This window comes from Pseudocercospora fijiensis (assembly GCF_000340215.1).
Source record: "Pseudocercospora fijiensis CIRAD86 unplaced genomic scaffold MYCFIscaffold_1, whole genome shotgun sequence".
NCBI classification, from domain to species: Eukaryota; Fungi; Ascomycota; class Dothideomycetes; order Mycosphaerellales; family Mycosphaerellaceae; genus Pseudocercospora; species Pseudocercospora fijiensis.
The window spans coordinates 8,135,795-8,155,788 of NW_006921532.1; the positions used below are offsets into that span (position 1 = coordinate 8,135,795).

The 19,994-nt window shown below is 52.2% G+C and overlaps 8 protein-coding genes across 8 annotated transcripts; 4 read left to right on the forward strand and 4 right to left on the reverse strand.

Moving 5' to 3' along the window:
• Positions 1–481: 481 nt before the first annotated feature.
• Positions 482–1,584, reverse strand: MYCFIDRAFT_25350 (uncharacterized protein; the record flags this gene model as incomplete). The annotated part of the gene is made up of 2 exons (XM_007921501.1): positions 482–554; positions 629–1,584. 2 exons carry the CDS (start codon positions 1,582–1,584, stop codon positions 482–484), a joined length of 1,029 nt encoding a protein of 342 aa, XP_007919692.1.
• A 930-nt stretch (positions 1,585–2,514) lies between these two features.
• Positions 2,515–4,688, forward strand: MYCFIDRAFT_76322 (uncharacterized protein; the record flags this gene model as incomplete). The annotated part of the gene is made up of 3 exons (XM_007922256.1): positions 2,515–2,999; positions 3,059–3,322; positions 3,917–4,688. 3 exons carry the CDS (start codon positions 2,515–2,517, stop codon positions 4,686–4,688), a joined length of 1,521 nt encoding a protein of 506 aa, XP_007920447.1.
• Positions 4,689–4,938: 250 nt separating this feature from the next.
• Positions 4,939–6,545, reverse strand: MYCFIDRAFT_27455 (uncharacterized protein; the record flags this gene model as incomplete). The annotated part of the gene is made up of 4 exons (XM_007921630.1): positions 4,939–5,114; positions 5,165–5,552; positions 5,862–6,123; positions 6,376–6,545. 4 exons carry the CDS (start codon positions 6,543–6,545, stop codon positions 4,939–4,941), a joined length of 996 nt encoding a protein of 331 aa, XP_007919821.1.
• A 679-nt stretch (positions 6,546–7,224) lies between these two features.
• MYCFIDRAFT_129048 (uncharacterized protein) lies at positions 7,225–9,225 on the reverse strand (the record flags this gene model as incomplete). The annotated part of the gene is made up of 1 exon (XM_007923582.1): positions 7,225–9,225. One exon carries the CDS (start codon positions 9,223–9,225, stop codon positions 7,225–7,227), a length of 2,001 nt encoding a protein of 666 aa, XP_007921773.1.
• Positions 9,226–10,767: 1,542 nt separating this feature from the next.
• MYCFIDRAFT_127281 (uncharacterized protein) lies at positions 10,768–11,144 on the forward strand (the record flags this gene model as incomplete). Its single annotated transcript, XM_007923583.1, has 2 exons — positions 10,768–10,832; positions 10,898–11,144. Coding segments are annotated over 2 exons (312 nt in total), but the record flags the coding sequence as incomplete, so codon positions are not given.
• A 1,804-nt stretch (positions 11,145–12,948) lies between these two features.
• On the forward strand, positions 12,949–14,548 carry MYCFIDRAFT_27353 (uncharacterized protein; the record flags this gene model as incomplete). Its single annotated transcript, XM_007921620.1, has 3 exons — positions 12,949–13,662; positions 13,735–14,132; positions 14,191–14,548. Coding segments are annotated over 3 exons (1,470 nt in total), but the record flags the coding sequence as incomplete, so codon positions are not given.
• A 987-nt stretch (positions 14,549–15,535) lies between these two features.
• Positions 15,536–17,164, forward strand: MYCFIDRAFT_181388 (uncharacterized protein). Its single transcript, XM_007923584.1, has 2 exons — positions 15,536–15,862; positions 15,937–17,164. Exons 1-2 carry the CDS (start codon positions 15,833–15,835, stop codon positions 16,690–16,692), a joined length of 786 nt encoding a protein of 261 aa, XP_007921775.1. The 5' UTR covers positions 15,536–15,832; the 3' UTR covers positions 16,693–17,164.
• Positions 17,165–18,475: 1,311 nt separating this feature from the next.
• Positions 18,476–19,300, reverse strand: MYCFIDRAFT_101825 (uncharacterized protein; the record flags this gene model as incomplete). Its single annotated transcript, XM_007923585.2, has 4 exons — positions 18,476–18,670; positions 18,750–18,827; positions 18,887–18,921; positions 19,039–19,300. Coding segments are annotated over 4 exons (570 nt in total), but the record flags the coding sequence as incomplete, so codon positions are not given.
• Positions 19,301–19,994: the final 694 nt, after the last annotated feature.

Below are 19,994 nucleotides of genomic sequence, written 5' to 3' on the forward strand. Positions count from 1 at the left end.
AGAGTAGGCGATATCTTCCGCTCGAGCAGCATCATTACGGAACAGAGTCATAAGCATGCCCGTATTTCCGCAATCAGCCCGCGATACATACGGAGCAGCGGCGAAGTCTCACGCGCTCTGTGGTGACATGTTAGCTTGTGCACGGAAAGAAATCATCTTCTTGCAAAAGTACGAAGCGGAAGGATTTCAGACAGCAGTTGGACAAATTTGAATCCACATTGAACTTCAGAACAGGTCTGTGTATATTTGTGTATCATCATTGCAGGGACGAGCGGACAAGAGTTTTCACATACCTGTTTATTGATCGCGTCGAGGCATACCCCAGAGGATCGATCTGTCGTCCCAAAGTCTGGTTCAGCAGATCTCGGTGTGACTGACATGCCGGCTGACGGAGCCTTTGGCATTTGGGAACAGGAGGACCGTAGTAGAAGTCTGTCTCTACTGCGGCTGTCAGTAGACCGGCCTTCGACAACTGCAGATTTCAGCTTGTCCGCTGCTTCTTGGAGAAGAATGATTCCAGCCGGCCTTGCTTCTCATCATGCGCGGAACGACCACTAAAAGGTACCCGCAAGTCCCATTAGCATATACGGCTCGGGCAATAAGAGAGTGTGTCGGATACTTTACGTACATTCCTCCGCGCTGCCTCTTGAGGCCTGCGAGATGATCTTTTCGGTCAATGCTGACAATAACGGTTGTCCAGCCCGTGGATAAACACAGCGGCTCACTTGAACTCTCTATCACAGCTTCTGGTGTGGAGTGCTTAGGGCCTGATGAAGCAGATCGGTCGGATGGTGGCTTTGGTAGATCCTTAAGCTTTTCCTCGGCAGCGTCGTTGAATGTGTCAGCATCGGTGCTCAAGGTCACGGCAGAGCTTTGGCTTGACAGTGCAGTCGAAGCATCCACTGAAGACTGCAGAGGGCTTGCAATGCGCCTGATGGCGAGCTCAAGATATCCCGTGTTCGACCATCCGCCGAGATGTTGCAACACAACCGGCCCTCGCGCAGCAGTCACCGCAGGGTCGACAGTGATGCTCTTTGATGGCAATCTCAGCAACAAACGCCTCCAAAGGTGTGACAATAACATTCCATGAGACACAATTGCAACGCAAAAGCGGTTCTGTCCAGGTCGTTGCGAAAAAAGCGGCATAAGATGCTCATCAAGGAAAACATCAGCACGCTGATTCATGGAGTCTTTGCTCTCAACATCAACAAAACCTGGATCGCTTTGATGCTGCAGACGATGTGCCTCCCTTCCAGTCTTTTTCGGATCTGTACGAGCATGAAAATGCTTGCCCTCATAGAACCCGAAATTTTGCTCGATCAGCTCCTGCACCTGCACAATATGAACAGGTTCCGACCTAGACGGGACGCTCAGTTGGGCGGCTCGTATCGCTTGAGCGGTTCTGTAGGCTCGAGAAAGAGGAGAGGCGAAGATGTTGGTGAAAAGATGTCGCTGCGCTAGGTGCTCGCCCAGACGCTTCGTTTGGTCGACGCCATAGTTCGTGAGCTGCGAGTCTCGTACGCCAGCGTAAAGACCCGCTACATTGTCGACTGTCTCGCCGTGTCGGATGAGGAACAAGTCCATGTGCAAGGTAACAAGCAGAGAACGAAGTGGTCATCGGGAGAGGCTTCGGAAATTTGACGAAGCAGGCGCGCGACGACGGCCCGGTCCCGGGCATCGACCAACACTTCCAAAGGGATCATCGTCCCCAATCCTCTGCAACATCCATATATACATGGTGCCCGCGTAGTGTTCACGGCAGGACGTCAATCGTCATAGAGCCGCTTAAGATTGCCTGCTCCTGTCAGCAACAAGTCTCGGTCATCAATTGTTACCAACGCTCTGACATCTCAAGACAAGTCCACCATCAAAACGATCCAATGGTGCCAATATGCAAGCCGTCGATGCTCAGAAAATACTCCATAGACAGATAAGCTGTACGGCAAGAGAATGGTAGCTCTGTGGCTGCGGTCTGAGCTCCCGCCAGACCCTCACTTGAGGCTGGTCTTAAGGGGAACGCTTCGCGCCTACAAACATGCTTCCACTTCGGATGCAGCATCACGAACAACTAAGTAATCAATATCGTCATCCTCGGCTTCGCTGCTATCACTGCCTGCCCGAAGCTACTGAAAGACCGCGAGGCAATACGGTAGTCTGTTCGCCCAGCCCCCAGGCTGGTTGCAGAAGTAACACCTCAAACCAAACACTGATCACAACAGAGTCCTCTTCTCCGAAGAAAGGCGACAGGCACTCGATGTTTCCATGCCAAATTAATCACGCCCTCAGTACTTCAGCAGCCACCAAATTGCCTAAAAGACGACGAGAGACTCAACTCTACAAGGCAAGCCTCGATCCGACGCACATGTTCCAAGTCCAGCAATCACTCATCTCACTTCCGCACTCGCATTTCGCGCGCGTCCGCATGTGACAAGTGCTTCACTTGCGCTACGGCCAAGTTCTGCAGCTCAGAATATTCCATGGGTCTTCCGGCACATTTTTGTAAAAGCACGCACAATGGAGCAAGAACTGGCGAACGTCCTTACCCTCGATCCCGAGATGACTCTTCAGGCGGACGTCGATCATCTGAACTGCAAGAGTACAACCCGCGAACGACCATCGCCTTCATCTGATCCCAACAATCCTTCATCTCTCGCTGCGACGAATGCGAATGATCTAGACATTGACTTGAACCATCAGGATGATTCTGTCAAGACCTACGATCCTGCTTCCATCGGAATACTCGGCACCCCGGACCTGGCGCTTTTAACCGCCCATTACGATGACACAACACCATGTCAGAAATCAGAGGAGAAGGTGCGAGACAATTCTGTTGTCGGACAAGACGATATTCATTGCGAGTCATCGTTCTCTGTGGAGTCATCCAATTTCTCTGGTGCGACGAATCCAGAGCTTTTAGCCGATGCAGGCTTCGAAGAGTTTGGAGTGTCACAGAGACAGCTTCGCCCACAATGCAGGCAGAAGGGGTTCACCACTACTTGGTATGTTGCTAGGATTGTGCGGACATTCCGGATGTGTGATCTATGCTGACTTGCGGCAGGTTGGACACGGATACGACAGGGGATTACAATCCTATAGAAGACGAACGTATGAATCGCCTCAAACGCTCACGAGCGAGCGGCAGAAGTCGCAACCAAGCACGTTGTGGCAATGACACAACAAGCAGCCACTCGGCCAGCAGCGGAGTTGAGAGCTCACGCGGCGTCCAAGAAGCTGTGAGTCTACCTGTGACGTTGAACTTCAGAAGTGAGAGTGGAAGACGGCTCTTCGCACGCAAAGTCGAGGCTTTTGAGAGCCAGCTTCAGTCAGATGGAACAGGATATAGGCTCCGCAAGCGCGACGCAAAACCAAATCGCTCCAGTCCTTGCGAGAAGCTCTCGGACCTTGACCTTACCGCAAAACCCTTCTCGCGTGGTTGTTATGCCTGTGTCACTCTATACGGAACAGGGAGTGACGAGCATCGATGCTCATTGTTGGATGATGAGAGGAGCTGGCCTTGCCAAGCATGCGTCGACAGTGGAACAGATTGCGAACTCATCACTCCACCAAGACGCAAAAGAGCTTGCGAAAGTTGCAAACATCGAAGAGTGACGTGTTCGTACACGTCAACGCAAAATCACGCCATGAGCTGTGATCGTTGCGCAGCTTGCAGCCATCCCTGCATAGCAGGCCCAGTCCAAGCCTTTATCAGACCGCGGAAACGATATGAGCGAGATTGGAAAGACGATCCATACCCTCAGGCGAAAAGAAAAAAGAATGGCGAGCCGAAAGCGCCACTCGCGTGCCTCGAATGTCGACAACAAGGTGGAATCTGCGAATATCTTCCTGATGACGATGGTCATTTCCGAAGCGCCTGTTCCAAGTGTCTGGTGGAAACTTTGCCTTGCACAATTTACAGTTCAGATCAGCTTGCCCAAGCAGACGCTCGAGCAGTGGTCGAAGCCCCGACTGACCATCCATCTCCGCAGGAACCAGGCGGCCAGGCGTCAGGCTCAAATGTCGGTGCTGGTGGAACTCTTTGCACGATCCGAACATCTTTCTCCCACCCAATCATGTTCAACTGCGACGACGACTCGCAGAGTACTGATATGACACCGCCGAACGGCAACGAACTCTCATGTCACTTCTGCACGGAACCGAGTCTCCCGTTCTTCGGCCTGGGCCAGATTGAGACACAAGTCATCGACCACCCTGAAGATCCGGGCTTTGTCGAAATGGGTGATGGATATCGCTCACGTGGGATCGAGAATACTCGCCTCTGCGGCGTGTGCACTTTGCGTCGAATGTGCGTGATCGTGTGTGACAAGCACACCATGCGACCCAGCACAGACCTTGCAGCCTTCTCGCCTGCTTCGCAGGAAGCTGCGGAAGAAAAGCTTCTCGAAGGCGATCTAACGCCAGATGATGCCGAGCGATTCTGTTCCGTGTGTACGCGCCTGGCCACCCATGAATGCGTCTCAGAAACTGGCGAAGATACGCCTGGATGCGGTCTAAGACTGTGCAAGAATTGCGCCATCACGCTCGAGGCCAGACACGATGGGAACTTGAAGGGCATGCTTGAGAGTAGCTCAGTCCGGGACACTGCCGAGGAGCAGTCACTCGTGAGAGCAGACTGTGAGCTGCTCAGGGAAGACGGTGCTCTTTTCAAGTATATGAGGCACCCGCAGTAGAAGTAGCACGACACTTCCGGGTGACCATGTCCGCACGACATGGATTACGACAGCTCAAATGCAGTATATTTTTGCCCAAGAACACAGTTTCTAATGTGACAAAGGTACAACCCGCTCCTGTTGATGCTTGTTCAAGCCAATTCAGGACTGGAATCTCTCTCTGGCGCCGATACGCCTCGACCGCCCCGCTATGCTCAATGATGATGAAAATTCCTTTCGTACTCTGTCCGCAAGGCCAAGAGCACTGTGCTTACGAACCGTTTTTGGCGCCGTCAAGATAGTCCTGGCCCGCATGCTCATACTCGGCGGAAAGGTAGCGCTCGACCCTTTTAGCTAGCCACTGTGTCATTTTCGCGAGTTCTTCTCTGAGTCGCGAGACTGCTTGCGTGTCCATGTTGGTGTGCGCGATGAGGTCAGGCATAGAGACTGTATTGTTTAGCAGGATAGTCAAGTCGTTACGCAGAAAGTATTCTTACCAAACAATCTCAAAAGATGCTCGCAGCCATAGATGTCAACAAGGCCTTTGCCTGCATGCTCGCCAACCGCGCTTTCGACCGCCTTGTGATATTCATAGAACTGCGGCCTCTCGAACCTATACAAGAGTATGCGTCCCAGGGCTTTGTTGAAATACTCCTTGACACCTGCGATGACTTCCTCGAGTATGTCGGCATCCGCGGACCCAGGGCGGCGATGAATTGATTCAGCTTCATAGTATTCCGAGAGGAACTGCGAAGCAGGAATTTTGGACGGCAAGGGAACCAATTTCTGCTCCTTGGTGACCTTCTCCCAATCGTCAACGAGAATTGACTTCAAAGCATCCGGGATGAAGAGTCGAACGGCAGGACGGCGGACAAATTCGTCTTCCTGTTTGATGCGTTAGCGGCGGCTACGAATTTGTGCTTGTTCCTTCGGAGATATGGCGCGCTCGAGGTTCAGATGTGGTCGGGCTGGAACCGGATACCTGGCATCTTGGCATCTGCCACGTCCACATACGAGGAGCCGAAGAAACACAGTGAGAACGAACGCAGAAGGCTTGCAGCTGTACAGTCTCCTATGTTATCCCAAGATTGTGGTCCGTGGCAGATAGCATGGCCCGCGATGCTGTGACGATGCTCAAGTAGATACAGGACATTGTGCTGAGCGCTCGAGGTAATAGTAAGGACTTCAACTCACCTTGTCAATGCCCTCAACATCTCGACTTCGCTTCGTGCCTCTCGGAAATTGAGGTGCTGCTGATGAGCGGTCCTCACTTCCTCGCGCGCTTGAGCCAGTAAGATCAGATCCGAAGGGTCGCTTCTTGTGTGATGGTGGTGGCGGAGCCCGGCCAGATGCAGCTCTTCTCTGCGCGTCCATGTCTTTTTTGAGATTCTGCGCAAGCTCGCGATTCTCGTCGGTCAATTTGCGCAGACGCTCTTGAGGTACCCAGTCGTCCCATCTAGAATCACGCCCAGTCAGCATGTTCACATGGCAAAGAATTCGGCCATGATGTCAAAGACGTCAACGACAGTGCACTTTGATCTGGTCATCGCAGAGGATGATGGATCAAGAAAATACGACCGCTCGAAATGTCGCCATGTAGATATGACGGGCTCCTGACTCCTCTGTCACATTTCTGGTGAAGAGATAGCAGGCGCAGACTCTGGGCAGGCATTTCCAGTGGACCAGAAAAAGGAATAATAAGACTCACGTGTTCTTCCAGCCTTTATAGTGGACTCGGTAGACGTGGCCAGCATTTTTGTCGCTTGGATCTTTCATCTTCGTCTCTAAAACCTTGGCCTCATACAGCAGCTCGCCATGGAAGCAGAGTACTTTTTCATCCTTGTTGTACATTGGCGCCGAATGGGATGCCGGGGCCATATTTGCTGATCTGGAAGATGGCACGCAATTGCTTGAAGGGATGTGGGTGGAGAGGAGGTATCGTGTCGGAGGGTGGGTGAAGCAGGCGAAGTCTAGTTCACGTGTTTGTTTGAGGTCGAGATGCCGGTCTGTGCGCGCTTCACGCGTCGCCCTTTCCAACACGCTTCACCTCTACGCACCGCACAAACAGTCACGCGTTTTGGGATTTGATCGAGTGCAAATATTGCTCGTGATGGAGATAACTTTGAAGGAGTGTGATCTCAGATGTTCTGTCTAGTCTATGAGGAGCGCACGCGTCATCGCACATGCAGTACGTTATGATAAGGTACTACTACTAGGTATTGTTTGGGATATCAAGAAATGGTGGCACACTCCTTAAGGACGACCCATTCCACGCAAATATGAGGAGCACGAAGTGACAGAAGTCAAGACAGAGGGGCTGCAAAATGCCTCAATAGCCCAAGTCGGTTGGATGTGGCAGCTGCTGTGTCGAAAGTAGCAAGCAAACACCACCACCATCGCACAAATGGGCCTTACGTCAAAATCGACATTGGACAGACTGGGAATATGACTCACCGGTTCAATACGACGTCCCATCCCACGGGCCTTGGTGCTCTGTAATGAATCATGAATATTGTTCCATTCCTCACAGGTGTGGGCACGTACTAACCTTGACTCGCTATTGAAGCCGTACACCGGCCGTTTTCTGACGTTTACCTTCTCGTCCTTGGACATTCGTAAAGCCACCTTCAAGATCTCCAACGTTGAGAATGCCCTTGGCCGCGCTGCGCTTCTCATCCTCAATCTTTTTGAGTCGCTTTTCCGTCTTCTGCTTGCCGGAGCCCTTGCCGTGAAACATATGGCTGAGGTGCTTGAACGCTTCTTTCTGATTCATCTCACGGCCAAATTCATCGTTGTATCTCAGTTTGACATCTGGCCTGTATTCCTTGTTGAACTTGTCGGCCAGTAATCTGGAAATGAATTGCTCTCGCTGCTCGTTGTGCTGGCGTCCAAGAGCATCTTTTTCGCGATTGGACATATTGTCAAATCTGCCACTGCGTCTGTCCGCTTCACGCTGTTCTCGAGCCTTGTTATCAAAGTCTCGAATGAGGTCTTCTTTGTCTGCAAGAAACTGGGCGCGTTGACGCTCCTTCTGTGCCAGCTCTTCCGCAGACTCCGACGAGCCAATCAATCCGCGCTTGCGAAGCATAGCGAGCGAGGCACCGATGCCTTGTCCCACCATACTCTCTTCGGCTTCCAGGCCTGTAGCCGTCATTTGCTCGGCAGGGTGCGATGTCTCACGCTTGCGACGATGTGCACGTTCTTCTGCCGCTTCCGCCTCGGCATATGATTGCATATTTGTATCACCATCTTCGTCCTCATCTTTGACCTCCGGCGATACAGCATTTGGCGTCTGAGTTCTCCTTGCTCTCCTCGCCATTTCTTCCTCGTCCTCTTCCGGCCGCTTGAGATTTGCAACAAATTCTGACGTCTCATCGATGATCAGACCTCCTTCTTCTGGCTCTGCTTCATCGACCGGCATTTCTTCTCGCAGCTGTCGTGCTAGAACGGCCGCGTCGGTCTTCTTGCGCTTTTTAAGAGCCTGCCTTCGTTGCTCCGCCAGTTTGGCTTGCAAGTCGTCGTCATCATTGAAGTCGAAATCACGCTTCCTGCTGGCCATTGCCTCGGTATTATCTACTTGCATCTCGTCCGAAGTCGAAGCCACTTCTGGCTGAAGTACTGGGAAGATATCGTCGTCATCAGCCGCCTTTTGCCGAGACTTCTTCTCTTTCTTGCTCTTCTTGGGCCTTTTCACTTTAATGGTCGCGGGATCCACGTAATCCGAGATAGGCTCATCCTCCTTCAAGATGTCTAGACTGATCTTGATACGCTTATCCTTGGCCACGCTCTCATCATCCACAGCACGACGACTGGCCTCGACGGTGCTGCCCTGCCCATCGAGGGTGAACTTCTTTTGCTTCTTGCCTTCAATCTCTTCATCGTATTTTGAAAGGACATTTTGCACTTCGCCTTGCTCGGTTGGATCGTAGTCGGGCCGCTTTTTCTGTAGCCTCAACTTCTCTTCCAGCTTTTCCTTTGCCTTCAGTTCCTGGTTCTCCAGCTCATCGTCCCCGCTGTCTTCGCCGATGTCTTGATCCTTGAGGGTGAGGATCTGTTCCCCGGTGAACTCATCGAACTCTGCAGCCTCGTGTCCCACTTTGACGCCAGCCAGATCTTTGGAGGTGTACTCGGCCTGCGCCAGTCGTTCGCGCTCCGCCAGCTCTTCCTCAAGCTTCCGTGTCTTTTCGATCTTCTTCTGGCGCTTCTTCTGCTGTAACAGCCACGTCCGAGTATCCAGTTCGTTCTCATCATCTGCTTCACCCAGACCTTTACCTTCCAATTTCGCAAATTTGGCAACACGGTCTCGTTCTCTCTTCGTCTGCTCCTTCCGCCGCTGCCGCTCTTCCTTATCGCGCTTTTCCGCTTCGAGCTTCTCCCAATTCTTGCCAGCTGCCGCCGCGCGCTTCTCGAGCGTACTCATATCGTCTTCGCTCTCGCTCTCGCTGGCATCACCATCGCCGTTCTTGAACTGTGGCCCTTGTCCGGGTACAGGCAGCGGCGCCATGCCGAGCGACACCCGGACTTTGTTCATTTGCTCAATATCCGCTGCGGAAGCCATCTTGGAAGTTGTCGCAATAGAGTGCGAATGTAGGAGATGTTTGCAAACAGCAGTGCCAACCCAAAGTGTTCGTGGAACCAGAAGCGGGCTGGTCGCTCGCTGACTCGTGCAGCGGCAGGCACCCCCGCTAGCGCCAAGCTGCTCTCTATCAAATTTGCAACGCGACCTCGTCCTTCTCTTCTTCTTCCCACACAAAGATCTGTGGGCTTGAAGTCCCGCGTGCTGCGAAAGCGGCACTGTTGGTTGATTTCTACCCAGTTCGACGACAATGGGAACTTCTTATTCTTTGATGAAGCACGTCCGGTCGACAGATCTGAGAGCAACGGGGGTGGTAGCGGAGGCTTGTTGAATTGCTCGTCAGTTCCGAGTCGACCTACTGCCCGGGCGCTATATTCCAAAACGTTCTCGAGCCCGTCGGGCCATGGGAGCTGGGTAAAACCATAGCTTGCCTACATTCACCTTTTGCCATCAGCGCCGCCGTGAGGCCTCACGAGGAGCTGGAGGTGACCTTCCCTTCAACAGAGGGAGTATACACTCTGAGTAAATTTCCCTTGCTGCACGAAGGCCAGGCGCAGACTGCGTGATAATGCTGTGGTAGAGACATAAAGAGTTGCCAGCTTTATAGCTACTGTCTGTCCAAATACGAAGCCGCACAAACTGAGCTGGAGGACACCTACTAGCATCTTAGACTTAGCGACTCGCAATCAGTCAGCCTGTGCTGTGACCAGGTACTCATGCTTCGCCGTCAGGCCAGAAACAAATCCAGCCAGCTCCAAGGCGCACAACCGCGGAAGAGACTCATCTTCATCGCGTAGCAGACCATGAACGCATTGAAACCGGCAAAATCCCTTCTTTTAAAATCCTCAATCCATTTCACACTCTTTCCTTGCTTCTGGATCTCACAAAGGCGAGTAGGCTTTCCAGGATCAAATTGCCAACTTGCTCTCACCCGCGAAAAGCATTCAACGCAGCCTTATAAGTGGGTAAGGAACGCCGATTTCTATCAGACGAATGCGAATAAACAAACTTTTCAATTCAAGTTCCTGCAGTACTTACCTAGTTACAGATATACTGTCCTAAGGATTGATGGTTCTTCATACGCGAATACGATATATACTGCTTTGGCACTAATTTCAGCCGCAGAAGCCCACGTCTTTGCCTTCTGACACCTTTCTAGCTCCCCACTCGACAGCATGGACAACAAAAAACTCAACGATGTCATTCTTGAGCTTGAAAATGGAATCACGGTTCGGCGCTATCGTGCAAGCGACGTGCAAAGCATTCCCAAGCATGCGAACAATAAGAAACTCTGGTTGAATCTGCGTGATCGCTTCGTCAGTCAATGTACTTACTCCAGGACTTTTATCGCTGTCACTGACGAGGACGTAGCCTCATCCTTATGACGAGGTGGCCAGCCAAAGCTGGATATCATTCAATGCAGATCCAGATAACCACGCTCGCGCGGGCAATTACACGCTTGAAGCTGGAGCAGAAGGCCCTTTGGTGCCATCAAACTACGCCATAGCTATCAATGGAGAAGCAATCGGCTCGGTTGGACTAGATTTTGGAGACGACGTATATCACCGCACAGCTGAGCTGGGCTACTGGTTCGTCCGCGTCCATATATCTTCTCTTGTCTTCCACATACTGACGTGTGGTTTTCACACCGTAGGATCGGCGAGGAGTACTGGGGCAAGGGAATCATGTCCATTGTTGTGCCCGCCTTCGTTCGTTGGGCCTGGAAGACTTTTGGCATCTTGATCAGGATCAATGCAGAAGCGAACGAGGGAAATCTCGGTAGTATCCGGACGCTCGTGAAGGCAGGTTTCGCTTACGAAGGGAAGAGAATCAATGCTATCGTGAAGATGGGCGAGGTTCTCAGCGTTGTGTGGTATGGCGCGTTGCGGCCAGTCGATTGATCGGGCTGTCCATGCTTCAGCGTTCGCCAGCACTTGGTCGGATAATCGCACTGAGCGAGCTGGCGCAATGTTGAATCGGCGGTAGATATGCCCCAAGCTCTATTACCAGTGTACAGTTCCTGACATTCTCGAATCGGCTAGAGACTGGCCAGATGATGAAGATTTGCCCGCTAAAGGACTGTTGTGAGAGCGATGTGCGCCGCACGAATAATAACACTCGCTTTGTTCAGCTTGGCGAGGGGCAAGCACTTTCTCGCTTGCTTCCTTTCGTCTCCACAACCTTACCAACCTTACCACCAAGAAAGAGTCACTGACTTACCACATTGAATGCTCGCTCAAACTGATCTGATTAACGCCATTCCTCTGCAACGTATGATGAGATGAGAACCATACCTTCTGATATAGGTCGGAGCAAGCAAGATGATTACAGCAGAACACCTCCATCCAGTCTGCTGCGCGAACCTGCTCTGAAGACATCCCATATCGAGGCCGAAACGGCACCAGCATCCAAGCATGTATCTAATTCAGGACAACTTCGATTCAGGGGTTGTCTCATATAGCTTGGCGACTTACTTATACCAGCATCTTCCATGACTGGAAGTTGAAACAGGCACCAAAGTCGCCCCGGCGTGCAATGCCACTGGGGCGTGGATTCGAACTTCTAATCTGTCCATTCCAGCCGCGTCGCGCATCATTCAGCAGTAAATCCACAACTTTCGAGAGACTTCCTTCGCAACATACATGGAGTGCCATTCTTCTTCAGGGGAGCCCAAATGTTCAGTCAACTTCCATCTAGATTGTAGGCAAACCCGGCCGGGAGAACAGCGAGCAAGAGCGATCACAAATGTTGGCGCAGTTCGGAAATGCCGTGATTTTGGAACAATCGCGCGATCTAGTCAGCTTCTCCGAGCGCAGTATCAGCTTCGTCTTCCTAGCCTTGGTTTCGAAGCGGAAAGTAGGCTAGTGGTGAAACGCCGTCACTGGCGTCAATGGTCTGTATCAACGGTAAGCATTTGTGAGGGCGTGTTCCATATGTATTGGTTCATGTGCTTTTTACCTGGCAGGCAATCTTTCGCCTGTACAGAAGCATTGCCGTGCTGCACTGTTGGAAGCAAAGCACATTCGAAGTTTGACCTATGCAGCAAACAGCATGGCCGAGAAGCACAAAAGTGGGAGCAGCGGTAGTGCAAATTGGAGGCTTTCGAGCCTGTGGAGACCTCTGTCCCAGCATTCCACAGGAAGTACCCACGTCAGTCTTCGCGAAGGCATCGCCTATCCTGTGGAATCTTCGCCATTCAATGGGCGACCAGGTGCGCCTCCATCGGAGTCTGATCTCGAAAAAGAATTGATATCCCCAAACCTCGAGACTTGCGAAAGCCCTTCTCGACAACGCAGCAACACATTCGGCACAGATGAGTCTACACTGGGTACTTTGAAATCTGTATCTCGGCCCCAGGCAAGAGATAGAGCCCCGACAGCAAGATCATTGCAAGCTGATGCTTTCGACCGCTTGGTACGCTTGAAGACAACTTCTTTGAGGCGTTCCAGCCGCAGGCATCCATATCAAATACCACCTATCACTTCGTTGACAGAGCATCGCAAGGGCTTATCGCCTGCAGTGGAATCGCAACACCACAGCTCCGGTCTCAAAAAAGCATTACAGCGAGACTTTTCTCTACCAATAGCAGAGCTCCCAGGCCTGCCAACTAGCCCAACACAGCAGAAGCTACCAAATAGCCACCTAAGCATACAGTGCACGGCCATCCCAACATATGAGCGTGACGACTCCATACCGCCTCCAGTGGCCCCAGAACAACCTCACGAGTCGGTCGAGAGCTGTGGAGACCCTCATCTCGTGACACTCCATCCCTGCGATGTTGCCAATACAGCAAACTGGTCTGGAGGCAAGAAATGGCTGTCGACATTTGTCTTCAGCCTCTTAGTCTTTTGCATTGCCTTTGCTTCGACAGCAGATGTTTCAGCATCACAAATGACAGCGACGCATTTTCACACTTCCGCCAAAGTCCTGGTCCTGGATCGCGCCCTTTATATGGTCGGTATCGCCATAGGGCCTGTGGTGTGGACTCCAATGAGCGATCGCTATGGTCGAAGGGCGCCGATGCACGTTGGATTTATCACGTTCCTGTTTCTCCAGATCCCTGTCGCTGTTGCACAGAACCTCGCTGCAGTCTGCATTTGTAGACTGCTCGCTGGATTTTTCGGATGTTCTGTTCTCGTTACTGTTCCCGCGGCCATGTGGGACATTTGGGAACCTTCACGGCGCAGCATGGCCATGTGTTTACTGGCAACTGGCATCATTGCTGGACCAGCTGTGTCTGCCCTGTTTTCCGGATACATCGTGCAGAACAGAGCGTTGGGCTGGAGATGGCCCAGCTGGGTTGTGCTGATAAGCGGCGCCTTCTTCGGACTCTGCAGCTGGTTGTTTGGTTCCGAGACCTCGTTCAGCTTCATCCTGCGGCAGAAAGCAAAGAAGCTGGGCCGTTCCACTGGAGACTGGGTAAGCAAAGTGGAAAGTAGAAGCAATTGCGATACTTTGGACAACTGCTGATCATTCCTGTCATTCCTCTAGGCACTGCATGCAACAGCCGACGACCCGGGTATGAACTTTGCTGTAATCACGGAGAATTACATCTGCAGGCCGTTGACATTACTTCTAACCGAGCCGATTTTATTTTTCATCACACTATATGTGTCTTATGCATATGCGTTGTTGTACCTGCTCGTCGAGATTTTCCCTTTCACTTACGAATCAGAACGTCGCTGGACGTCGAGCGCTGCCGGACTACCGTTCATCGCGGTTATCAGTGGTGTCCTGCTCGGATCCCTCGTTGCTTCTCTTTTCCTTGCGAATCGATATACGCCACGACTAAAGAAGTACCATAGTCCAGAGGATCTATTTCTGACATTTTTGGTTGGGAGCGCAGCTCTTCCTATCGGACTTTTCCTATTTGGTTGGACCTCTGCAAGGTAAGTTGGGCCACGAAGTGGTGCGAGCCAGCTAGAGCTGTTACTAAATGATGTTTAGACATATCTCAGCAGGCTATGAAATCGCCGCCGGCGTGTTCCTGGGTGCTGGAATCCTTCTCGTCTTCCTCCAAGGTAACAACTACCTCGTCGAAGTATATTCGCCATCGAATTTCAATGCAGTCATTGCAGTGAACACCTCCGTTCGCTCAATGATTGCAGCGTCGTTCTGCGCTTTCGCAAGACACATGTTTGAAGGCATGAGCGTTGAATACGCAAGCACGGCACTTGCTCTTGTTAGCATTGTACTGATAGCCATTCCCGTTGTACTCTTCAAGTCCGGTGTGAAAGTGAGAGCGATGAGCACTTGCACTGCCAAGTTACCTGGCAGCTCACACGAATCGGGTGATAAATGCTGATGCACAGCTACCGGGTGGATGTCGTGAAAAAGAATACCAGCACGCGAAGCCACCAGTCTCGGTCTGTTGCAGATTGCAAGACATCATCTTCAGGGCGCAGTGCGGCAAAGGTTGTCGCATTATTGCATGAGAGTCGGCGCATACGAATTCGCATGAAACATTGTTCTGCAGCCGACAACGGGACGCTTTCCCAACAATAAGATCGACTGCCAGAATATCCAATATCGTGGGTCGCTCGAGTTACACCAACATCCTGCCGCTGTTGAACGCTGAGCACACTTCACATGTCCACCACCGATTGCCACGCTCGCCATACACAGCAGTTACTGTGGTCGCCGGCTGACGTACACAATGCGGGGCGGTGTTCTCAACGGCAGTCGCGTGCTCGATATTCTAATGCGGGACGTCGCCTCCACACAGTCAGTAAAGACTCGAGGAGCGCCTCGCTGCGCCGTTGTCTCCGCGTCCAGACATTTGGAAATGCACGACTGCTTTGGCGCAAATCTTGTCTGGAGGGCGACAGGACCAGTCTGATGTCTGAACAGGCGCCGGGCGGCGTGGGCGGCCACGCTGCAAGCCTTGTGAAAAGGCGTTCATCGCGAGTGGAGACTTCATCGGGAGTTGAATACAAATGTGAATGGGAACGCCGCGCGAAGTAGTGTGCAGTGGCGCGCAAGTTCAACCTTTTGCTCTTCCCTGCCGAAGGATGAATCTTCAGGAACGAGCATGAGCCGCTGAACTTCCAACGAATCGTGGGCATCGGCATCGGATTTCAGTGACAGGCAAGCAAGCTTGCACCCTGGAACCCCATGCATAGGGCTGGCCTTTCATTCGATCGCGGAACCATGCCAGCCCACGCATCTAGGGGCAGACTCGTTTTGTGCCGTCGATGGAGCTTTTGCGCAGTAGTAGTGGGGACGGACGATCCGCCCTTCGGATTAAAGCAGTCGCAGAGACGCGCACTCATCCATCCCCTTTCCTTGCCAACGATCTCTATCAGACTAGACTACCATCACCACCGACGCGCACTGTGTTGCTGCTCACCTACTGCTGTGCAGTACCACTCTGTGCAGTATCACTCTCTCTACTGCCAGCATTCATTCTTTGGACAGATAGGCCGTCTACCACTCTCTTGGACCAGGCGCATAACATTGAATAACCTCTGTTACCACGAATCCTTGACGACATCAACGAAAACAACATCTATCGCTCAGACCAAACGACCATCATACTGCAAGTATGATAAACTTTGTCCTCGCGTCGCTCACTTTGGCGGGCTCCGCTATGGCCTCTTCAGTTGGCAGCGCGTACGTTGTAAGTTGAAATGCCATCCGGCTTGTGGGCTTCATCCTCCGTATATGATGGCAATTGTACTGATGTCAAGACAGGTAAACAAATGCGACTATGAAGTCACACTCTGCAACGTCCCGTCTTCTGGAGGTGGGTATAATCAGGAGGACAAGACACTTGCTGCCGGAGAGTCTTGGACCCAACCCTGGACTGAGCTTTCCAACGGCAACGGCTGGTCCATCAAGCTTTCCAAGTCGGCGTCTCTGGAGAACATCCTCCAGTACGAGTACACCTTCCACAACGACGGTATCATCTGGTACGACCTCAGCTGTGTCAACGGCAACCCATGGGACAAGGACTGGCAGATCACCGCCTCCGGCGCAGACTGCAGCCCCAAGCAGCAAGCCTACCGATATGCCACAGATGATGCATACGGAATGCAGTCCTGCGAGTCCAGCGCTGACATTACTGTCACTCTCTGCACCGGTATTTCCGCTGACCATGGCAACTCCACCGACGCTGGCTCTTCTCCAGCACCATCGTACTCCTCTTCGACATCGGCTCCAACCCCAGTTGCCTACACTGCAAGCCCCAGCTCATCCCTTGCGCCACTTGGATATGGCTCTTGGACTCATGGCTACGACGCTCAACCCACGCCCACAACCCTCGCCACTTCAGCCTCATTGACAACTCAGGTGGAGACTTACGATGGAGGAGCCATCACTATCACCGAGGTCGAGACCGCCTGGGTCACCGCCGTGGTAACAGCCTACGAGAACCGGGGAGCTCCAGCACCGAACCGGTTCAGACGTCATGAGCACCACGCTCACGGCCACCAGCACGAGCAACAATAACCGCGCAGTTTCGCGCCTTCTTCCTGCACATCGATGCAGCAGCTTCATGGACAACCTTTTTTTTTCTCGCTTCTCTCCTCGCTGGCCGAACGCCTCACTCTCTCGCGTTAGGCCCGGCGACAAATCTTGTGGACATGCTTCTTCATGTTGATATACTACTTTATCCGCCTTTTTTGGGGAAATGTACCCAAAAAGTGGTCTGGAGACTTTGTTTGTGGGTCTGTTCCTGGCAGACCTTGGAAGCTGTTCAAATCAATCAACCACCCCCCGGAAGAGCGCGAGCTGTGCCGCCGCCGCCGACACGAATTCAATGATGGCTACGATCAATGACATATAGCAATGGGATATACCGGTGGACCTCACTCACAGATGGCGTCTGTTTGGTTTAGCACATACATAGAATCCCCCCCCCCCCCACTACGTAGATCTGTTTTGTTAGCAGATACCCGAAAGCATCATTTTCTATCATCGGTATCTTCTTACCATCGATCCTACGGCATGTACTATCGTTTCTGCTGTTTCTGTAATCATCACTACCGAGACACAAACCCGTGCGCGGATGCTGCCACTACTCCGGGCCTCCTGAGTCTAGCGGTCACCACACGTCAGAAACTCCGGTCTTTTTAGTCCGCTAGTCATCTGCCGAAATTCTGGACCGGTCTTCACAACTAACAAGTCCAAACTACCGTCCCCTAATCTATAATTTCTAATTTTTTTTCTCACCTCATGAGTCGGGGTCCTTGTTGCTTAAGAGTCAAAAGTTCCTCGTAATAAAGAGATAGCGATAATAGGATTCCGTTGATTGATTAATAACTAATAAGACGGATTATTAATGAACTCAAATTTTGCGACGTATTATTATCAAGGTTATATACCGAAAACTTATTTCTTTTCCCCCTAGCCTAGCTTGCGAAATGTAATAAAAAGCACTTGCGACACGATGACAATCACTCATCAACAGCAAGGGATGTCTTAGCAAGCTATTTCTCATCATCATCATCATCAGACGTCAAATGCAATCGATCCTCTACCGCCGAGAAACTTTTGTGCAAAAAAAAATCCTCACAATGCCGATTCTGTTCTGTGTCATCGGAGATTTTTTTTTCTTGCTTCAATCTCGATTATCGGTACTAGTCCCGATTCCCGAATATCGCTGATCGCGTCACCCACGCTCGCGTGGTAGACGTCGCTCAAGGTTGGAGCTTATTACAGGTATTACAGGTTGTCGGAGGAGTCAGGGTCTAGGGTCTCTCATCAGCCCACGTCCTGGTGATTTGTATTAGCTTGGCGTTTGAAGGACTGCTAGGCCGGACGTTTGACCCTCTTGCGCGGGGATTGTTGGTGCTGTTTCAACACCTCTTGCACGTGAGACAGATAAGACGATATGCATAGTCTGCGATAAAGCGCAGATGTGGGAGGACTACTTTTGTTGATGATGTTGCGTTCTGCTCAAATTCAAGTCATGCCTCGTCAGGATAAGTCTGGTGACTTTGATCGGAAGCCATTGATCGGTTGATATAGTGCACTGATATGATGAAAGAGCATTGAATTGCTTGATCACAGCTTATGCTATCTATGCACGGGAGAATTTGCGGTCGCATAGTGGCTGCAGCTAGCGACCGAGGAGATCATAGAGCTGCAGATGATAGATTTCTCATCCGCGACCTGTCCTTCGCTACGCGGCCGATTCTCCGTGGCCAACGCAGCTCATCTCCAACAGGCGAGATGACTGATGTGATTATTGGCAACTCTCTGCCCTCTGATCTTGAGCCAAGCTATGCCTTCACAAGAGCTTCAGATGGCCGGTGACTTGGTCAATCTTGCTCTTTGGCGCAGGACCAATGCCCAGGACTGTGGCAGATCCGCTCGCGATCTGTGTACGACCTGCGTCGTGAATGACCTTTGCGCAGAGGCCCAGACTCACTGCTTGAGCGTGAAGCATAAGCATTTCATCTTCGCTATCGACCTTCAAAGCCACCTGAACAGTGGGTTAGCTGTAGGCACGCAAGATGAACGTGGACGTGGCCAGGCCTTGTGTGTGCAGGCCAGGCACCTACCTTGGCTTGGCCCAGAGATTCCCACTGCTTCAGGAGGGGGTGGTTTGGATCTGCTTGTGAGAAGGTTTTATAGCATGCCTGTGTGATGGGTACGTGAGCTGAGGATGTTGCTTGGGGAGGGAGTCCAGCGTACTCACCAGTGTCGCGTGACCGCATTGTGCTGCTATCTTCCCTACCGAGGTGTCAGCCTTCCCGTGAAGGGCATCGAATGCGGTGCAGGAGTCGCGATCGAATGAGAGCAGCTTTGGATATGCAGTGGCAAAGACTAATCGGACGCCAGCAGACCTACCCTTGGTCATGCCAAGATCGCTCCGCACAAGCAGGACCAGCTTGCATTCTTCTGTGGTGCGCGCGAAGGACGCCTCGTCATCAGAAGACGATGCGCTTACGTGTGAAGAATGGTCGTCGTCGTCGTCGTCGTGCGCGCGTGCGGTGGCCGTGTTGCGAGCAGCCGACCCGCCGAACAAGCCGATGGCCCGTCCTTGTCCGGCGAGATAGCCCAGCGAGAAGGCAATGACGGCCGCGCTGAGGGCGTATGCGCCTGCACCTGGCGGCAGTCGCTCGCAGGCGCTTTGGTGAGCCATGTCGGGCGCGCCTGCGATGATGTTCCTGTTATCGGCGGCGGCGGGGGCAGGTGCCAGTTGCGGTGAGGCTCGTCGGGTGGCGTCGCGAGTTGTTCTGCGTGCTGATCGATCATCTACAAGGGAAGCTGCGTTGCACGCCGAAGAGTTTGGGCTGTCGCGTGTCCTCGCGTAAGCCACCCGAAATGATGTTTGTGCGACAGCTGCTGCCTCTCGCCAACGGCACCATAGAAATCTACAACTTTTCCACTCGACCTACATCGTCACCGATCCAGAATTGAGTTCGAAATTTGCAACGATGCGTCAAGACAGTGACGTGCTAGACGCATATGTGTGGAGCGCAAGGCTGAGCTCCCTCCGCAGAGCACTGGGCAAATCGTGGAGAAACACAAAGCCATCCTCGCCATCTTAAACGCTTATTATTAACTGGTCTCGTGCTTGATCGTCTTGATCACGCCATAAGCTCCGGCAGTCTGCACATCTTTCGTCTGCCACACTCTCGTGGCTCTTTCCACTGAACTTTCCCTCCTTCTGCGCTCCACTGCACATTCTCCTGCCCCCTGTATCTCACTGTACTGATCTCCCAAACATCAGCCATCGAGTCGAGTCCGCGAAACGCAATGGATCCCGTACAGCGTGTTCGCAAGCTGCCAGACACGCCTCC